At 35.4% G+C, this 19260-nt stretch overlaps 1 protein-coding gene across 1 annotated transcript in view; it reads right to left on the minus strand.

Annotated features, from left to right (window-relative positions):
• Nucleotides 1–1011: 1011 nt before the first annotated feature.
• The window catches only part of LOC149566429 (nucleophosmin), a 37844-nt gene continuing 19595 nt past the window's right edge, over nucleotides 1012–19260 (minus strand). The window contains exons 3-7 of the mRNA XM_089819785.1: nucleotides 14821–14889; nucleotides 6190–6321; nucleotides 5426–5503; nucleotides 5196–5318; nucleotides 1012–1431 (exon numbers count right to left, since the gene is read on the minus strand). Coding sequence (XP_089675911.1) covers nucleotides 1213–1431; nucleotides 5196–5318; nucleotides 5426–5503; nucleotides 6190–6321; nucleotides 14821–14889 — 621 coding nt within the window. The 3' untranslated portion in view covers nucleotides 1012–1212. The remainder of the gene's footprint in view (nucleotides 1432–5195; nucleotides 5319–5425; nucleotides 5504–6189; nucleotides 6322–14820; nucleotides 14890–19260) is intronic.

The following is a 19260-nucleotide window of genomic DNA, read 5'->3' on the forward strand; positions in this document are numbered from 1 at the left end:
ACATCACTAGGTTGAGCAAATCCTAGAGGAAAAGCCATATTTTCAACAAGATATTTTAGAAGATCAAGGAGAAAGTATGACCCCTAATAAACGTACTTTGAGGTTGACGAGGTGACATGATTAGCTCATCCACAAATTGGTGTTGGTTGCCACAAATTGGTGTTATCTCTATCCTTCTACATAATATACATTAATCTAAGTATGTGAGGTTGACAAGGTGATATGATTAGCTCATCCACAAATTGGTATTATCTCTACCTTTCTGACCTATATTTCAGAAAACCCCTACAAACCTCTCCTAGCACCGTTATCTTTATCCCAATTCTAAACCTAGGAGTCTCACTTTGCAACCTTCGTGGCATCTTCTTCCAAGCTAATTTCCCTAAAAATCACTAGGATTGTGGTTCATTTTCATCTCCATTTCCCACTCAATCACCCGTAATCTATCCTACCATCCAACATCCCAAGCACGCTAAAACATTTATCTAGCCGCAAAGATATCGTGGCCTTCCACAAAAGCTACATTTTAATCCTTGGCAAAACAAGCAAATCAGTTGGCAATAAGTTAGCAAGACCTATTGTATTTCGAATTAATATCATTTGGAAAAGCTTGAATGGGAAGGATGTGTTTGAGGATAGACCCGGATGTATTACCAAGGTTAAAATTAGAACCAGTTGTTTAAAAAACAATAGTAACCAGAAGTTGTTTTGACAACCAAAAGTTATCCAAGAATAAAATTGGCTTTAGCATAAGCCATTTTGTATAGATACTGTCATCTTCAAAAAGCTTTAAAAATGCTCAATGCCATATAAAGGGTACTGTTTCGCGTATCCAAACTCCTCTAATCTAAGACAATTAATACACATCTGGAAGGCAAATGGGAAACAGATTTGAAAGACTAGAGATGAACAATCTAATTAGTAGCACATGAGCATTATAGGACACAAAAAGCAATGAATGGTTTTAAGATCTGATTATCAGACTAATAAGAAGACATCCCAATAAAAAAATTGAGAAGCGAAAAATTCAACACTCATTTCTATATTAATCTCCGTAAGAATACCCCCCACAGAAAATTTTCTTATCAGCGTCTCTTCTTTTGACTTGAGGCTTCAACAAGAAGGAGGAAGCAGGGAGAATATACAGCTCTATAAACATTAACTGGAAGTCCTAATTATAGGACTTTTATTTAGCTGTAAATGTGCAAAATGTTACAACTCATTTTTAGTAGATTTCTTTGACTTGGAACCAGGCTTTGATCCTTTATACCAATTCCTAACTTTATTAGATATTGTACGAAAGCTCCGTTTTGCACTGAGAATTGCACGGTTGCTTTGACTTTTCAAAGTAAGTAATGTAGATTGGGCTTTGGAGACTAAGTCTTTCTTCCAATCGCTTTTCCCAGATTGCACAAATCTTTTAGTATTCCCCTGCGCAGACAATTTGGTGTTACTTAGCAATCAATAATATGAACACACCAAAACGGACAAGTAGAAGGAAATTAACCTGCCACACCTGCTTCCTACTAATTGAAATAAATTTAACTGCACAATCCTTTCAGCATTACTAACTCAAAGAAGGAAGAAGTGTTATATACAAGAAGCCCATAAAAAGTTAGCACTTTTAACGTAATTATGATATTGCCCTTTTGGAAAAGGAAGTATACGTTTTGGCAGTCTTTCGAATGTTCACTAAGTAGATTGTTTTTCGGTAATTTGTTTGGCCACAGAAACCAAAATGACTTTCACAGTTCCATTGATAAATTAGAATGCATAATCTCCTCACTCTGCTATGAACAAATAGATTCATCTGTTGGGGACAAAATGACTTATGAACTTCACTTCGCAGTAACCTAACTCCTATAATAAAGAGTTCTAGTCATCTTGAAGGTGGCAATCTTCCCACACCAAACACATATCGCTGCTTCCATAACAGATACAGGTAGAATGCATTGTAACATGCATTACTCCTGTGTTTTGAACTCTTTTGCTTATCAGACCAAAGATGTTTCAATGAATATTTGGTTCCAGTGGATTGTGCAATTTTAATTTCTCTACATGTCTCTCTTTTTTATGTGTTTTATCTCTTGTACTGTATGTGACAATTACTTGTTTCAATCTGCAGAAACTCTCAGACATAAACAACGTTTGCATCAAAGAAACTAGTACGGTTATGATAAAAAATATGCTCCTCTTTATGCTTCCATTCTATGAATTTGAACAATACATGAATTAAAACCAAAATCTTCTCTAGAAATTCCAGGAAAAAAAGGCGGGACAGGTGGTGAGCTGTCCCCTACCAAGGAAAATAGCTCATAGCTAACCAAGGGTTCAATCAAGAGGGCATGAGATATATCACACTTCCCAACAACTACCTGTGTAGAGATTCTGTGACCAAAGATGAATTATTATTAGCTACAACTTTAGCCCAATCACCGAGGGACTACAACCTAGCATCTCAATCCTCTCCAATAGACTTCTGACATTTTTGTTTTGAATCATGGAAAAGAGATAAATCTATTTCTTAGAATTCAATGCCTAGGCAACAGTGTAGGAAGGCTACATAAGTTAAAAGCTGCACATAATTCTGATTTCACTTGTTGAAGAGTAGTGGGCCCACTCCCTATGATGTCAAGAATTTATAAACTACAAGTCACAATGTCATCACCATCACTTTTGATATAAGATTCCGGTTGGAAAGACTTCTTCTGAGTCCAGAGTCCTGGAGATGCTGGTCAAGTTTTATAGATCAGACTTGTAGAACTTGCTTAAGCACATACAATTATCAACCTGTACACTAGATGATTATCATCAGGTGCTTGAAAACTCTTAGGCTGCACCATATAGACCTCCTCATCAAAAAAAAAAATCAGTAACGTATCCTTAAAATCTATCTAGTACACTTTTCATTCAGGTTAGAAAGACTTCTTTGAGTTCAGCATCCTGGGGATGCTGGTCAAGTTTAATAGATCAGGCTTGTAGAACTTGCTTTGGCTCACACAATTATCGACCTGTGAAGTAGATGGTTATCACCAGGTGCTTGAAAACTCTTAGGCTGCACCATATAGACCTCCTTGTCCAAAGTTTTATTAAGGTACCCTTAACATCTATATAGAACACTTTTCTTCCAAACTATGTTGCTATGAAGAATACTTAATATGTGAGCATCTTGATTTGTAGCTGCAGCAGCAAAAGTCCCACACTATCTTCTTCTGTTGCAAATATCCTTTTGCAACAAGATGAACCTTACACTTAAAGTTGAATTCAATGGGTTGCTTAGCGGAAGGCAACTCCTCCAACTCCCAGGTATGATTCTTCATCGAGGTATCGCATTCAACTTTCGTAGCAGCTTCCTGTTCAGGTTGTCCTCCCTCTGAATATTTTTGTGTTTGAGGCACCTGAAAAAGATTAATGAAACAGCAAAATAAACATGCTCAACTGCTGGACCTGTCAATTTATTCTCGAGAAAAGTCCTTGGGTTTGCCCTTATACCATGCAACATATAGATTCTCTGAATTTCCAGATGTACACTCGTCAATCTCTGTTTGCTTGGTTACATTCTTTTTGCAACAAGTGCGTGCGATTTTTTAAACAAAAGTCAGAGTCAGATTTTCATCAAAAAGTTTATGACTCACAAGACGGTGACAAGAATTTGACATTCAAAGGTAACATCATCCTTGTCTACCTTTTTGTTTCCAATGGTGAGTTGATCCCTCGAATTCTTCATTTTAGGAAGGTAATTAGGCAAAGATCCATTCTGGCTGAGTTTGATGGAAAACAAGTTCTTCAAAGAGAAAACCTGACATTTGAAAATTTGGTACTTGTGTTTTTAGTTACTCCCACAGTTTGCTTGCATGTTTGGCATTACAATCTTCTGCAATAAGGTCATCAGACAAGTAGTTTTAACAATAGCAAGGCTTCCATATGATATTTAAGCACATAGTCCATACTTAGAAATCTGAAATAGACTTCAGATATTAAAATTCACTGAATCAACTTCAGTGACTCCAGGAGAATTAAATAATCTGCCATTTGTGAGGCAAACATGTATATGAACAGACCTTTAAATGTCAAGATTTATAGACCATAATATATATATATATTCAAAACTGTACATACTTGGGCATGAAGATTTAGTTTTACAGACCAACTGTGTTTATTCCTTTTATTCGCATCAGCTTTAAAGCAGTTTGAGACCTCTAGAACATACTTTGAAGTTTGTACTAAAGTCAAGGACTGTTGAGTTGCTACTGAAGGCATAGCAGGATACGTATAAGCTGGTTGGGCTTGTACGGGATATAGGTTGTAAATTTGTAATGCAAAGAGTGTCTGCAAGTAGGGTGAATATTGTTGGTTGGGTAGTATAGGTTGGTTTGTTTCCAACTTTCCATAGGTTGTAGTAACTCATGGCATATATTTAATAAGAGAAATTTTGCAATTTCTACTTGTTCTCCTTAGGCTTGGGCATCTGTTGTGTACATTGCACAATTGTTGGTTGGCTGTTCATCTCACCCATCATTTTGCTACATCAAGCTCCCTTTGATCATTGCGTGCAATATAAGGATTCAGCCACCTTAATATTATTTTGTATATACAGTTACAAAATGGTACTACAGATAATCTTCTAGAAGGTATGAGGCAAGGCTGATGTTCTATCAGGTGGAAACCATAGCATTAGCCATTGGAAGGATCTGACATCCATGCTTAAGTCCACAATAAGCTGGCCATTCTTATCCATCCATCTAGGCTCAAAATATATATCGTCAGCTCTTTTTGAATGATCACATCATCATAGGGGTTAAAATAATATTGGTGGATGCCTTCTGCAAGAAGTTGTAAATCTGATCCAAATTTTTTAAATACGAATAATTAATACACGATGCAATTGCATAAGAGCAGCAGTAATTAGCAAATAACTTTGTATTATCAAAACTACTGCTCTTTCCCTTTGATTACCTTTTAATACAGCTACTTGATTGTTCATCTATGTGGCTACAAGATGGATTATCCCCACATTGACCATTTTTCTATAAAATGATACAAAAGCTTCAAAGCTTAGAGTTATTTTGATTTTTATCAGAAAAATGTGTAGCAGTACTCAACTATAAAAAAATGTTTTTTACTAACCTAATATTCACAAAAAAATTTGCATAGCACTTAGCATTACAAATTTATTCATCAATGTTCATACTTACAAAGGCTGAAGCAATGGGATTGTCCTCTTCATCATCTTCATCCTCATCATCACCTCCAAAATTACGCATATTCAATATATCATCCTTTGAATACATTTTCATATTTGGTGCACCAGGCATGTCCTGTACCAGCAATTTGGCCCATGAATGTGACTTCTATCTAAATTCTTGTACCCAATGCAGCTGTCCAACTTTGTCACAAGCAAACTGAAAAAGAAAACTATACTTACAGACATAGATCTCAACATCTTTTCCATCTCAGCTTCTTTGGATGATTTTGGAACAAAAGGCTCCCCTGGTGCTCTATCCTGCAATAAAAGGAAATATTTCATCTGAATTCTGTGAAACAAGTATCAATCTCAAATTGATATAATATTTTAGGATGAGTTAGGACCCCTGAACTACATAGAAGATAAATTTAAAAAAGGCTCGGCCATTATACAATCCAGTTTAATGGATTGGATAGAAAAAAGTAAAAAATCTCCACAAAATGTAAGAATTTGATTCCTAGAAATGGATCTTAAGGCTATGGACAAATACAAAAAGTGGTGTGCCCTTCAAAGGACAAAACGTAACAATTGAAAAGGCAAAAATCAACCAAAGAATATCAAATACACACAAATAAAGATTTAAGTCACAAACAGCATTTTTTCCAGCACCAACCATATGAAAATTGCAAATGCTCTACCTTCAAACTCCCACCCACTCCTACGATAATATACCTCTGCACTTGAAGCCCTGCCAATGAACAGAAGGCAGCCTAAAATTTTATGGGCAGCTGGTAGGGTGGGTTGGGGGAGAGAATTTTTTGTGGTGGTTGGTTTGGAGGAGTTCTCAACTCAGTGAAGCTTTGCAATAACTATCCAATCTGTTAATTATCTATAGACTAAATAAAGAGGAAAATATCAAACACACGAACAATGTTGTATCAGGAAAGATTGACAACACGGGAATTTGAAGTATCAAAATCATGAAAAAAGTCAATTATCCTCACCTTCGGAACAGGAGGTGGTTTGTTTGAGCAAACTTTAGTAAGATCATTACAAAGGAGCTTTGATAATGCAGATTTTTGTGGCTCACTTTTGAATAAGAATTCTGCAACATCAGTGTCATGATAACCAATCACCTGCATGGTATTAAAAGGTCAGAGAATCTTGTGACGTGATACCTCTTTGATAAAAATATTTTCCACAAAGAACAAGAAAATTGAAACACATAAGGGAAGAAACTTTTGGAACCATCAACAACAAATCATCATGTATGTCAATTAGATGATAATAAGTCAATGATCCTAGTTAAAGTTAAGTACATTTAGATGTCTCCAATTCACAAGCCTAATGATCTAAAATATAATTGAGCACAACAATAGGTTCTAGCAAAGATTTAACAATTATTGCCAATATCACTTTTCACAGAATATTGCGTCAATGCTTTCAAAGATTAGCTGGATTTTGCCATTAATTTTTAGATGTGCACTTTAAATACAGGCCTCCGTGGTTGTGAAAACCCTAAAATAAAGCCACTATTTTAGATGAAATAAGAAATATTAAAAAAAAATCAGAAGATAATCAGAAAAAAAGCAACAAAAATGAGTACCCATAATTTATACATGCCTCCCACATAATCCCAGCAACAGACTGCAAACCAGAAAATCATTTTTTTGCCAACAGTAATTATGGTTAAGTTATAACTACATTCCATTTCATTGGATTAGAAAGAAATAATATATTTAAACACAAATAACCTGAAAAGGGTCACTGGGACTCAAAGAGAAAAAGAGAAAAATAGAATGTAAAGAGGTGGCAAGCAACCCCCATAGAACAAATGGAATCAAATATGAAGCTGAAATACTAGGTTTTACAGTCATCAGAGACTATCTTGGAGGCTCAAAATGTCAATGGAAGGAACATGAATCATTGAGTTTTAAGGTTTAAATTCAAGCATCTGCACAAAAAATATGAAAATAGTCAATGCATTACTTTTACTTGAAAGAGCAAGGTCTTAAAGTTCACCATCTAAGAGGAAGTATGGACACCAAAGTTCACAATTCACAGCATTTTTTTCTAAATAATACAATAAAAAATATACATTCAACTACAACAGGCAAGATGTTCCAATACTTAATCAGGATATGAAATGCAAATGATCTCTTAATAGATATTCATAAAATAGTAAGCTTATGTTGAGTTAATCCTCTAGTAATAGACATCCTATCCACTTCAAATAGAATACCAATATACAATCTAATCCAATCACTATAAGTCTACATCCTACTCTACTTAGAGATTTCCTATCTAAATCCAAACTTGATCTCTTATTCAAGCTGTGACAATATGTACCATTTTTCCTCTAAATGGCATTTAATAGTACTACTGCATACAACTTCTTGTGTAATTTTCACACCATCGCCCCAAAATTTTTTGGGGACCCCCTTTTTCGGGCAGGCCTTGGCAATTTCGCAAGTGTTGTAATTTTTCGTTTGCCTTTGCAAAATTTTGGAGTTGTCCAGAGGTATTTGAATTGATGATTTTACACCTTGGATGCCTTCAGGCCAGGGGGGATTTGGTTTGTTTTCACCCGGTGCAAAACTTGATTTTCTGGAACATGTAATTTCTTCTTTAGGCCAAACAGATTTCAACAACAACATTTTTTCAATAGTTAAAACCATGGTTACCAGGAGACCCGTCTCCCCCCTAAAAGTGGCGTCTTGGAGACCGAGACGCGTCGCGGAGACTTTTCGCGTCTCTGGAGACCTCAAAAAAGGTTGGAGACTTCATGACGAAGTCTCCTGAAGTCTACTCGTCTCCTAATCCAAAAAGTAAAGTCTCCTCGAAGTCTCCTGATAAAATATAAATGTAAAATATAATATTAAATAATTTTATATATTTTAGCCCTCATTTAAATGTTTTTAATGCAAAAATCTAAGGTACTATATGAATTTCGTAACAACTGCTTCGTGATGTACGTCACCTACAGGAACACGATACAAGTCTAAGACAACATATTGGAAGCTGTATAGGATTGCAGTAAAGATCCCAAATCACATAAATTTATGCGGCTGAGGAATTAGGGTGCAAAAACTGTTGTTAGTGCATTAGAAGATAGTATTACGTATGTTACAAAAATCTGATATGCAAATGCTTGATAATAGTATTATTCGTCATGAAAACCAAGCATCTATTTGCTGATAAAGACTCAGCCATAACAGTGATAGACTAGAGGTTTTATGTATGTTAACATGAATGTATTTGGTCCCATATTTCTGTTTTTTCAAGAGGATATCATGTTTCAGTTTGATGTATAAGTCGTATTTGTTATTTGTACCTGTTTATCTGCTGTTGGCAATATCCTAGTACCAATGTAGGAATCTTTGTTAGTTGAATCTGTGTAACTGGAAAAAAAACACTATTACAAAATGATTTACTCCCTTTTAAATTAAGCAATCCTAACTCTTAGTTAGAAAATAGAAATCCTAAGTGTGTCTCTATGCATGCATCGATGTTGAATAATTCAATAATTTTCACAAATTTTTTGTAGCAATGCCAATTTGTCAAGTTTTAAAATCTATTTCAGTAATGTACTTTTGTATCTGACCGCTTATTATTATTATAATCTTTGACAGTTTGACTCTATGAATCTATTTTAATTTTTAATGTGACAACACTAGTATTATTAATTTATTATTTACTTTAGTCTTTTAGTCTTACGGTATTACTATTTTGAAATTTTGAAATTTTGTATTTACTTTTAGTATTAGACTCTTTAAGTTTAAACTATTAAAAATTTATTTAAACAAAAAAAAAAAAAACTGCCGTCTCCAAGTACCCCCGTCTCCTATTTGAAAAATTGTCGTACCGGTACCAGTACCAGTACCGGAGACCTCAAAGTCTCCCCGTCTCCCGGTGACCTTGGTTAAAACGATATCTGGCAGGATAAGTTTGCAAATTTTGGACTTTAGATTTTTTTTTTGAAAATTTTGATATAATTGTATAAGCTTAAGCATTTTCAAAATGAATTTTAGACTAATGATGTTTTGGAAATCTTGAAAAAATTTCGGTGAAAAGAAATTTTGATAGTGAAATTGGATTTAGAGTTTGAATTTCGAGTGCCAAGAAAATGATTTATTTTGTTAAAAAATTGAAATTGTATTGCAAAATTGAAATTGGATTAAATTGCAAAATCTTATTAATTTGGTTGAAACTTTGCCTAAAGGATTTTAGAAAAGTTAAAGGAAATTGGTAATTTGCAATTGAAAATTGATTTTGGCTTGCTAGATTCGATTTTAATTATATTTTAATTGTCAAAATGTTGTTAAATGAAAATTTCGACATATCCTAGGCTTACCTTGCTTCTATTTAGCAATTCTGGATCAAAATCGCAATTAAAAGGGGTCAATTTCGCTATGGGGCTAAATTATTTTCATGTTTTATTTAAAATTGGGCCATCTTTGGAGGTCTAACTTAAATTTTGTTTCCCTCCAAGTAGGTTGGCCCACTCTGGAGATCGACAGGAGGATATAAGAAGGGGCTTCCCTCCTCTTATTTCCTTATTCATTCCCACCTCCTCTTGCTTGGTTGAGCGATTTTCTTCCAAAGGAGCGAATTTGTCCTTGGCAGCGATTTTTGGATGTCTGATTTTTTCTCCTTGGCAGCAATTTCTTTCTCCTTGGATGGACAATTTCTGCCATAAAACAATTTTGGAGGAGAGGATCTGATTTTTGCAAGATTGGCAGCAATTTTGGGGTCTGATTTTTCCTCCTAGGGAAGTGAATTTTTCCTCCAGCTATGGCGATTTTATTTGGTGAAGAGGCAAAGTGACTTAGACTAATTTTTTTTTGCAAGTGTGGGCAAATTTAGAAGGTCGAGATTCTGATTTGGAGCAGATTTTTCTGCCCTAAGGCAGCAATTTTCCTTAAGTTGGGCAATTTTGGCAAGGAGGTCGAAATTCTGATAAAAGGGGCAGATTTTTGAAAGCAATTCATTTGCTAGGGCATCATATTTTGAACAAGGATTGAAATTTTTGAGATCAGATCTGAATTTGAAGAGGCCCGATTGTTGGAAGAAAGCAGATTTAAGGTATGATTCTCATTCATTTTTAGAGGTGAAGATTGGTTTTAAAGGTGGATTTTATTCCTTATTCTCGGTTGGTTTGTTTCTCTTATCTTCTTCTTGCACTTCTCATCCACCACTTCATCATTTCCATTGATAGGCTGAAGTTGGAAGATATAAGTATAGATTTCATTATAGGACACTTGGAGAGGCAAAAATAAGCTAGACCACCCTAGGATTGAAGTTAGGAGATATAAGTGTAGTCCATCCTAAGGTAACGAAGAGGCAGAAATAAGTGGTAGTCCCACCCCTAGGATTAAAGTTTGGAGATTGATAAGTACGGAGATAGGATTTGGAGAGGCAGAAATAAGCTAGATTCCATCAATAGAAAGAAGTTTGAAGATTAATAAGTGTAGTCCATATCATTTAGAACGAAGGGGCAGAAATAAGTGTTTAGGATGTTAGATGTTAATGCAAACAAGAACCCAAAAGGAACGAATACCAAAAAAAAAAAAAAGGCATGATGCCTAAGACCACCTTCTTCTCGAAAGTGAGGCGAATAAGTGATACCAATATCGGCACGGTGAATATGGTAAAGTTGAAGGATAGATTGAAGGAAGGACAATCCCCCATGGCAAAGAAGATCTGCAAGAGCGGAAGTGTACATGAGGCGGCTTTCCCTCCTACCTTGCCTTGTCCAAAATTGGTAATGGAGTGTGCATCCCGGTTTGATATTGTGACCAGGTCCATCATTTTTTTATGAAGGGAAGAGAGTGTTGGCTAACATCAACGGACAAGTGGTCGAAGAAGTATTTAATATTCCCCAGCATAAAGGCATGACAGTGGTAATGATAGATCAAACGGCCAAGTTATTTTAGGATAATCAGGATGCCTACTTCATTCATCTAAAGTAGAATTGGTTACACAAGGGCAAGAAAGGAGTTACCAAGTCGTCAAAGCTCATCAAGTCAAATTTCAAATCAGAGTATGGTGACCTTATTATGCTTCTCAGCCGAATCATGGGCATGTCTCAAGGTATGCAATTCGAGAACTGGATGTACTAGTTTATTGATGAAATTGAAAATGGAAAGAGAAAATTTGAGTGGCCTAGAATTATAAGTGAAAATTTAGAGTTGCAACTAAGGACAATACAAATTCAAAAGCAATTCTATATGGGGTCCTACCTTTTCTATTTGATTGCGAGACTATATGAGAATCCTAGACTTAAGGCCTTAGGAGTGATTGGCAATGGGCCGAGGCAATGTTTGGTGCATGAGTGTTATCCATAGCTTCATTTGCACAACACCAAAGACTATAAGATGTTTTATGACGCATTTGCCATGAAGACAATAAGGATATTACAAGGGACACCTGCTAGGAGGCTCTCATCAAAAGCAAAGGCAAAAGTTAAGAGGTATGGGAGTTGGTTCATCCAAATTCCGCAATTTACATATCAGGAAGTACAATTTGTCCCAAGAGACTTCCAAGGTACCCACCCGACAAGATAGTTTTGATGGAGTTGGCTAGGCAACTTGAGCATTATGACAAGATTATTTAACTTAAAACTGAGATAGGGACTACATCTCATTTGGAATAGGCAATGATACTTGTCTCAATCCTGTCACCTTTGCAACTACAGAGAAGGAGTTAGAGCAATATCATCTAGGATGGTATAAAGCAAGACAGGGATTCGATCCTAATGGTCTTATCAAGGCATCTCACAAAAACACATTCAAACATATTCCTACTATATAAGATTTTTGGGCCAATGCACAGGATGACTTTCATGTGAGAAAGCTAGCTTTCTCAAGTTTGTCAGTGGGCATGATGAGGGCAATCAGATGGAGAAGCCTTGATATTCCCAATCAACTGGGAGATGATGAAAATGTGCCAAGAGCAGATTATGATACAGTGGATGGAACAGAAATGGGTCCAGTGCATTGGGATGATCATTAGGATCCTTCTTTAGAGGCAGTTACAAGGACAGTTGATCTACATAATGCGTCGTGGTACAATGAGAAGTTAAGGCAATTACAAAGTCGGAAGGTACGCCTTACTTATGAGAAGATGAAACCGGAGAAAAAGGGTCTAGCGGAGTCAATCAGACAGAAAGGTAGGGGCAGTAGCTAGCAACAAAGAGCAGTTAAAAGCAAGAAGAGAAATTTAGAGGTTAAGAAAAGTAAAGAACATCAAGAGCCTCCAACAAAGAGACAGAATGCAGCACTATCAAGGGAGAGCATAATTGAGGCCAGGAGCCAAGGGGTTAATACAAGTGGACAAAGGGTCTCGGTAGAGGTAAACTCTGATTCAGAATCAAGTTGTTATAGCGACAGTACCGAATACTCTCCTCTCTCGGAGAACCACCATGGAGATGATATGACAGTCACTAGTGAAGAAGAGGATAGTCCAATTGATATTGAGGAAGTAAGCTAGGCGCCTGAGGTCGTTGGTGATGCTTTGCTAGTTGAACCGAATCCAGATTTGGGGAGATGCACTACACCACTATGGTTAAGGCAAATGCTTATGCCAAGAGGCGAGGTGGTGACTATCCGAACAGTTGAAGATATTCAAGGGTTAGTGGAAAAGGAAGATAGCAAGAAACAGAAACAAATTGCAAGAATGGTGGCAAAGGTTATTAGCTGGCTAAGAAGATGAAAGAAAAGGGTAGAATCATATTAGAGGATCATTTGATGTAAGCGCAAGTGACAAATTCTCCTTTCTTCTTGGGTAGGATAGGTGTCTGATTCTAATTGGCTACCATTTTGGTGTCTTCTCATTGGTTGCCACTTTTCCTTTTTCCTCATTGGTCCATTGATGAGGTGGTGTCTTCTCATTGGCCGATGGGGTGGCAACCCTAATTAGGGTTTCTAGGATTTGATCTGGATTGTTGATTTTGCCTCTTAATCTCTACCACTGGTTGTAATTTTGGCCCCTATATAAGACCATTTGCTCTCATTTGTAAAGGGTTGAAGAAAATTGTTACTTAAGATAATACCAAAATTGCTTCTCTATCATTGTTGTGTCTTGCATGGCGATTAAGAACAATCAGTGTTATTGCATGGTTTCTACTTCCAAAAGTTAGAGTTCAATTCCATTGAAGTTGTTAAAGTAGATTTTATTTCAAGAAAGTTGTTAAGCAAGAGTAACAATAGATGGATAGTTGCATGGTGATATTAGTGGATGTTTGATAAGGATCCATAAACTAGGCCACTAGCATCCTAGCGGCTTGTAAGGAAGCCTTGCGTGGTAATCTAGTCATTTTCCCTCGAATCATTGCGTTTGTGGAGGTAGAGCCACTGGTAAGCTTTCATCAAATTTGATCCCCATCCATTTGCTAATCTTTCCATTCATAGGAGTAGAAGTAAAGCAGCGAGTAGTTCAATAGTTGGAGTTCATTCAAGAAGAAAGTTAGAAAGTTGGGAGCGTAATTGGTACACGTACCCTCCATCATCACCATCAACATCATTTGGCACTAGTATACATTGCAAAGCTAGATCTCATCATCATCACAGCAAAAGTTTGACATCCTTGAAAGAACAATGTAAGCCTGCCTACGTGACTAACCAGCAAATCACATTAATATAACTGAGTTAGTATCCATAGGTGTAAGGAACCTTGGAGTTTTTCTCATGTTCTTCATGAGTATTTACTTTTCAAGAGAGGGATTGAGTGTTTGGTATTCTATATCAAGTATTCAATTGCTATATGGGATTGAGTGTTTGGTATTCTATATCAAGTATTCAATTGCTATATGTTATGTAGTGGTACAAAACTGACATCAACACAACTCTCCTTCACTGCTTTGACCATACCTAGCACCATGAGATTACTTACATCATAACTTTTAACTTCTACATGTCTTAAGTTCTCTCTTGAGCCTAGCCTTATATTCATTTATTGCATATTCAGATCTGAATCATAAAAGGTCAAGAACTTAGTAATTTGTACTGGAATGTCAGGTTTAATCTAATTAAAGAGATTTGTCATCTTATTGTACAGTAACTAATTAGATTTTCCTAATTTAATTAATCAGTTATGAATTTGTACTTCTTAATTGCAAGATGATATCTTCTATAATCTTGATATCAAGCTCAGTGGAATCTGTACTTGAAGAAGCCTTTACAGCTTTCTCTGTTGTTCTATTGTTTTCTTGTTTAATTCTTGAATCTTAAGTAAAGCTCATGAGATTTCTTAATTTAGAACCCAGGGCTTCTCAATTTGGAACATGCCAGATAAACAGATTGCCTGTCAAGCTTTGCTTCAGAAACTTTTATGCAATTTGGCGGTACAATTTTATGCCAATATTGTGTATTGTTTTGTAAGTTTGCTCTAGTAGGTTACATATTTAAGAACCCATGACAAATATTCACACCTACTGAATGTAGCAAAATGAAATCCATGTACAATATTAGTTTCAACTTAGAAGTAGAACTAACAAAAAAGATCAGGAGAATGCTCACTTTCTATTGAGATTGAGAATGCATTCCATTGGCTTATAATTACTAATTGACTGAAAAATAAGACACGGTGAATCCTTAAATAATGTCTAGAACCGAAGTACATCAGGACAATAATACCTCTTGACAAGCCCGTTCTATTGTCTTGCATTCTGAATTACACTCTCCCTCTTCTTCTTGTTCAACAAGCTGAGCACACACAATGTATAGCCAAACTTATCAATCTTAATAAACAAATAAATACATAATGCAATTTATGTCAATGAATGTTTATATATATACATCAAACTAAGAAATTCATCAGTGAAACAAGATAAAAGAGTAATATATACTAATAGTTAGAAAGGATTTTCATTGACATTAAGGACAAACGTCCAAAGAATAACTGCCCACATTTTTTAGAAGAATCTCATTATCAGCAAGAAGGCATAACTGAAGAAATATGGTTTATCAAGTTCAACATTATTTGCTTTGACTCTTAAAAGATCTTTGGCATTATCTTGAATTTTCGTGACAGAAAATCAACATGAAAATACAGTTTATGGTTTTTTTTAAATCTCTGTTGGGAATATACTGAGCTAGATACAGTATATTGAAGCTTCACATCTAAAGGCAATTTTTTGTCAAATAATCACAGAAATCGTGGCATTGTTGTAGCCACCAATGTAATGCCATTGCGGGGGGTTATCGGGACGAGTTTCCAGAACAGGAAAAAAGGGCCTTGATTTGGGGAGGTGGGCAGGGGATATCATTCTAGAACATGAAATGATGTTTCAGTGTAATATACCAAATTGAAATACTTGCACATAGCAAAATTGCAACACGAATCAGAATCATTGAACATTCAATATAGTAACATAACATACCCAATAGTAACATTCAAAAATAAAAATAAAAATAGAAATCCAACTTATTAGCCAATAGAATTTAATTAGTTCTATCAAATATCAATTATATCATAAAGATGATTAGAATGAGTAGCATCATACACGATATGAATTGTGATCAGTATCAAAATGAGTAGACAATCATGTCAAAACGACAAAAAGTAGCGATGGGAAGCCTCTAATCATCCCCCAAGCCAAAGTCCTGAGCACTAGAACTACTAAACTTCTCACGCTCAAGATCTAACAAAGAAACACCAATAAATCCTATATTTGTTTCTAGTGCAATCTCATCCTCATCAATCTAAGATCGATCCTTTGGCTCTACATGCCATCATGTTGTTGGGCTCTCTTTGTTCACCTGTGTCTTGCAATCTACAATACGCAAGACGTTGTGTACGACAACTAGCTTCTTTGCTTTCTTAGAAGTAAGTTTGTTCCTCTTAACATGGTTAATAAAGCGCACAAGCACCCAAATACCCAAGTACCTTGACATCACCAAGCAGCCAAGTGGTGTCGTGACGAGGCGGTGAGTGCAGTCGCAGTGTGGCGACACTTGGGCAGTGGTGAGAGTACAGTATTCCAAGTACCCATCCCAGGGATGTCCTCACACCAGGTACTCCTAGGTTTTGGGTTGGGTGTGCATCCCTAGGTTTCACTGGTAGCCACCAAAGTCCAAATAGCTCTAGCGCCATTGCGATTGCAAGCATCATGCACTTGCTAATCCATTTTGCTCACAAATTTAAATCTTTGCAATGATACTAATGGTATTCATGCCAACCAAATTGATGCTCAAAACCCTCCTTGGGCTAGTGCCTTTATGAGCTTTTTGCTCCTATTAAATTACCATGCTCGTGGGCTTGGACTATTCATGTTAATGTTTTGCATTCTAAAATTTTTAAAAAACAAAATAGATTGCTTTAACAATACACTTTTAAATAGAGCTTACCAAGGTGTCTAAATAAAGACATTGTCTAAAAAAGACCAAAGGAAACTAAAAAATAAGCCCAAATGACCATTAACTATGGGTCTAGAAGAACAAGCTAAATTTAGCAAGAACTTAAGATACTAATAATAATTTAATACTCTCCCTTATTGGTCATTCTATGAACTCCCTTGCAAAAGATAGTACACGTCTTAAAGTTACAAATCCTTAAGGATATTTTGTTACTACTGAGACCCTCCCTGGATTTGTTCAGTGTCAGTGACTAACAGTAGGGAAAAAAAATTTGTCCCCTTCTTCAGAATGATCTACAACGAGCGAGAGAGAGAGAGAGAGAGAGAGAGAGCTTGTCACTAACCCTCCCAACATCTACAAAACCATTGACCAAAATACATCATAAAAATATCCAACTTAATGTTGGAATTGAGATACCCTTCTCTGTACAGTTGTTAAACCCTCCACACTATTGCAAATGAGCAAGATGCCCGAAAACCAATTGCATAGTACCATGATTTAAAGTTTAGAAAAGCATATTTTTTCAGAAAAAATACTATAAACCGAAATCCCACTCAAACTTCGCATATTATAAAAATAAAAAATTGATTTATAAGGAGAAAATCGAACAAAACCGATCACAGTTTTTGAGGTGAAAAGTTAATCAAAACCAAACAAAATTTTTGAGGTGAAAAATTGTTCAAAACCAAACACAATTTTTGAGGTGAAAAATCAATCAAAACTAAACAACCTGAATCAAAGAATACAAAATAGATAAAATTTGAGGAAAACATTATTAAAACCTAGTAGATAATTTTTGAGGAAAATTTGTTAAAACCCTTTAGAATTGTTTTAAGGGAAAAAATATTTCAAACCCCAACATAATTTTTGTAAGGGAAAAATTTATGAAAACCCATCACAATTTTTTTAAGGGGAAAACATAAGCAAACCCATGAGAGAAACCTTCATATAGAAAAACAAGAGACTTTGCATGGTAAATCAACACATGCAAGCGACATGCAACTCACAAAAAACACATGCATGCACATGCGAATACATGCAACCCTTGAAAACTAGAGACTTTTGCTCAAATCATGAAATTGTGCAATCAAAACCCATGACTGGGCTTGTGGTTTTCAGCAAAATTCTTTGAGGATGAATCACAAAATTCATAAGATACCTCCAACAAATTTTATTTTAGAAAATAAAAATAAATAAATAACATCCAGATCAAAAGAGACAAATCTTATGAAATCCCATCGACCCCTTGAGCTACCATGAAACTTTTTAAAATGGAATAGATTGTATTAACAATACACACTCTTAAATAGAGTTTACAAATGCTAAAACTAGCATCAACTGATAAAGCAAGTTGTTTAAATAAAGACAATGTCTAAAAATAGAGCAATCTAAGTAAACAAAAAAAAAAGCCTAAATGACTGTTAACTAAGGTTATAGAAAATAGCCTAAATTTAGCAAGAACCTAGGACACTAAAAATAACATAATATATTCATATCGAGGGATTGTTTACTGCCATGTGTAATAAATTAAATACATGAAGTATCAATAAATATGACAATACATGCAAGATTTAGAAGTAAAATAAATCTTTATTTGCACATGAAATTATTATGGAAGAAGACCTAAGATAACAGCCAAGGATTGGAATTCACAGGACTGCATTATACTACCTTATACGATGGTACTCAATATATTTAAAGGAAGTGACATTTACCAAGAGGAGCACAACCATAAACCAACCAACACTAATAACTACTCGAGAATGAAAAACAAGCAATTCATACATTGTTAACCAAGATTATCAAATCATAATAATAGATATTGTGTGTGGACTACAACGATGAGATATTTCCATTCGTGGCTACACCTAACTTGAGCTACACTAAAAATCCCTAATGTACCAATCAAATAATAATGCATAGATGGAAAGGATTATTAAGCTTGACATTCTTTTTGAGACAACCCAAAATATGTCCACTTACCAAATATTGTACCGCATGAGATCAAAATTATAGATAACTTGCTCATCTCTCACTATAATGGAACCAAATTTACCAGTTCAAGTTTGGAAAGGAATGCAAGGATCCAATATGAGGGTTCAGTATTATTTTTGAACCTTAAGTTTGATAAGGTTGTACAAAGTATAAAAATTATTGCCAAATAAATAAATTAAAACATAAAATGCATGAAATGATCAAAATTTATCATATTGTTCATGAAATAAACAAAATTAACCCAAAAATGGTGGGAATAATTTGTTTCAAATTTATCTATGAAAAGAGGATGAATGACATTGCAAAGTTATGGATTATTTCTTGGATTGGAAGTAAGTTGAGCCATGACTTAGGTGTTACAAAGAGAGGATACAGAAGTACAAGGGAAAAAATTCAGAAGATGACTATGAGAGATTAGCATCTAGCAATCAGGCTTATCTCAAAGCAGTCCTAGGGGCTACCGAGCATGTTCACCTATAAGATGAAGATTAAATCTTGAATTATCAGGAGTCTAAAAGCCTAATAAAAAAGAACAACTATTTAGGAATAATTCATCAATGAAAGAGTAGCGCATTAGTTTTGTCCAGGCTTTCAAGAAACCAAAGGTTGAATAAGAGATGCTAAAGTAGATGACATAAAGGGATCATTCCCCAAAGTCTATGAAGTGAACAGTGTGGGTTGCTCTAGAGGAATGACTATCTTCAATAAATCCTACGAGATCGA

The sequence above is a fragment of the Cupressus sempervirens genome, chromosome 3, assembly GCF_028749045.1.
Source record: "Cupressus sempervirens isolate cs-2001-9-10 chromosome 3, ASM2874904v1, whole genome shotgun sequence".
Classification (NCBI taxonomy): domain Eukaryota; kingdom Viridiplantae; phylum Streptophyta; class Pinopsida; order Cupressales; family Cupressaceae; genus Cupressus; species Cupressus sempervirens.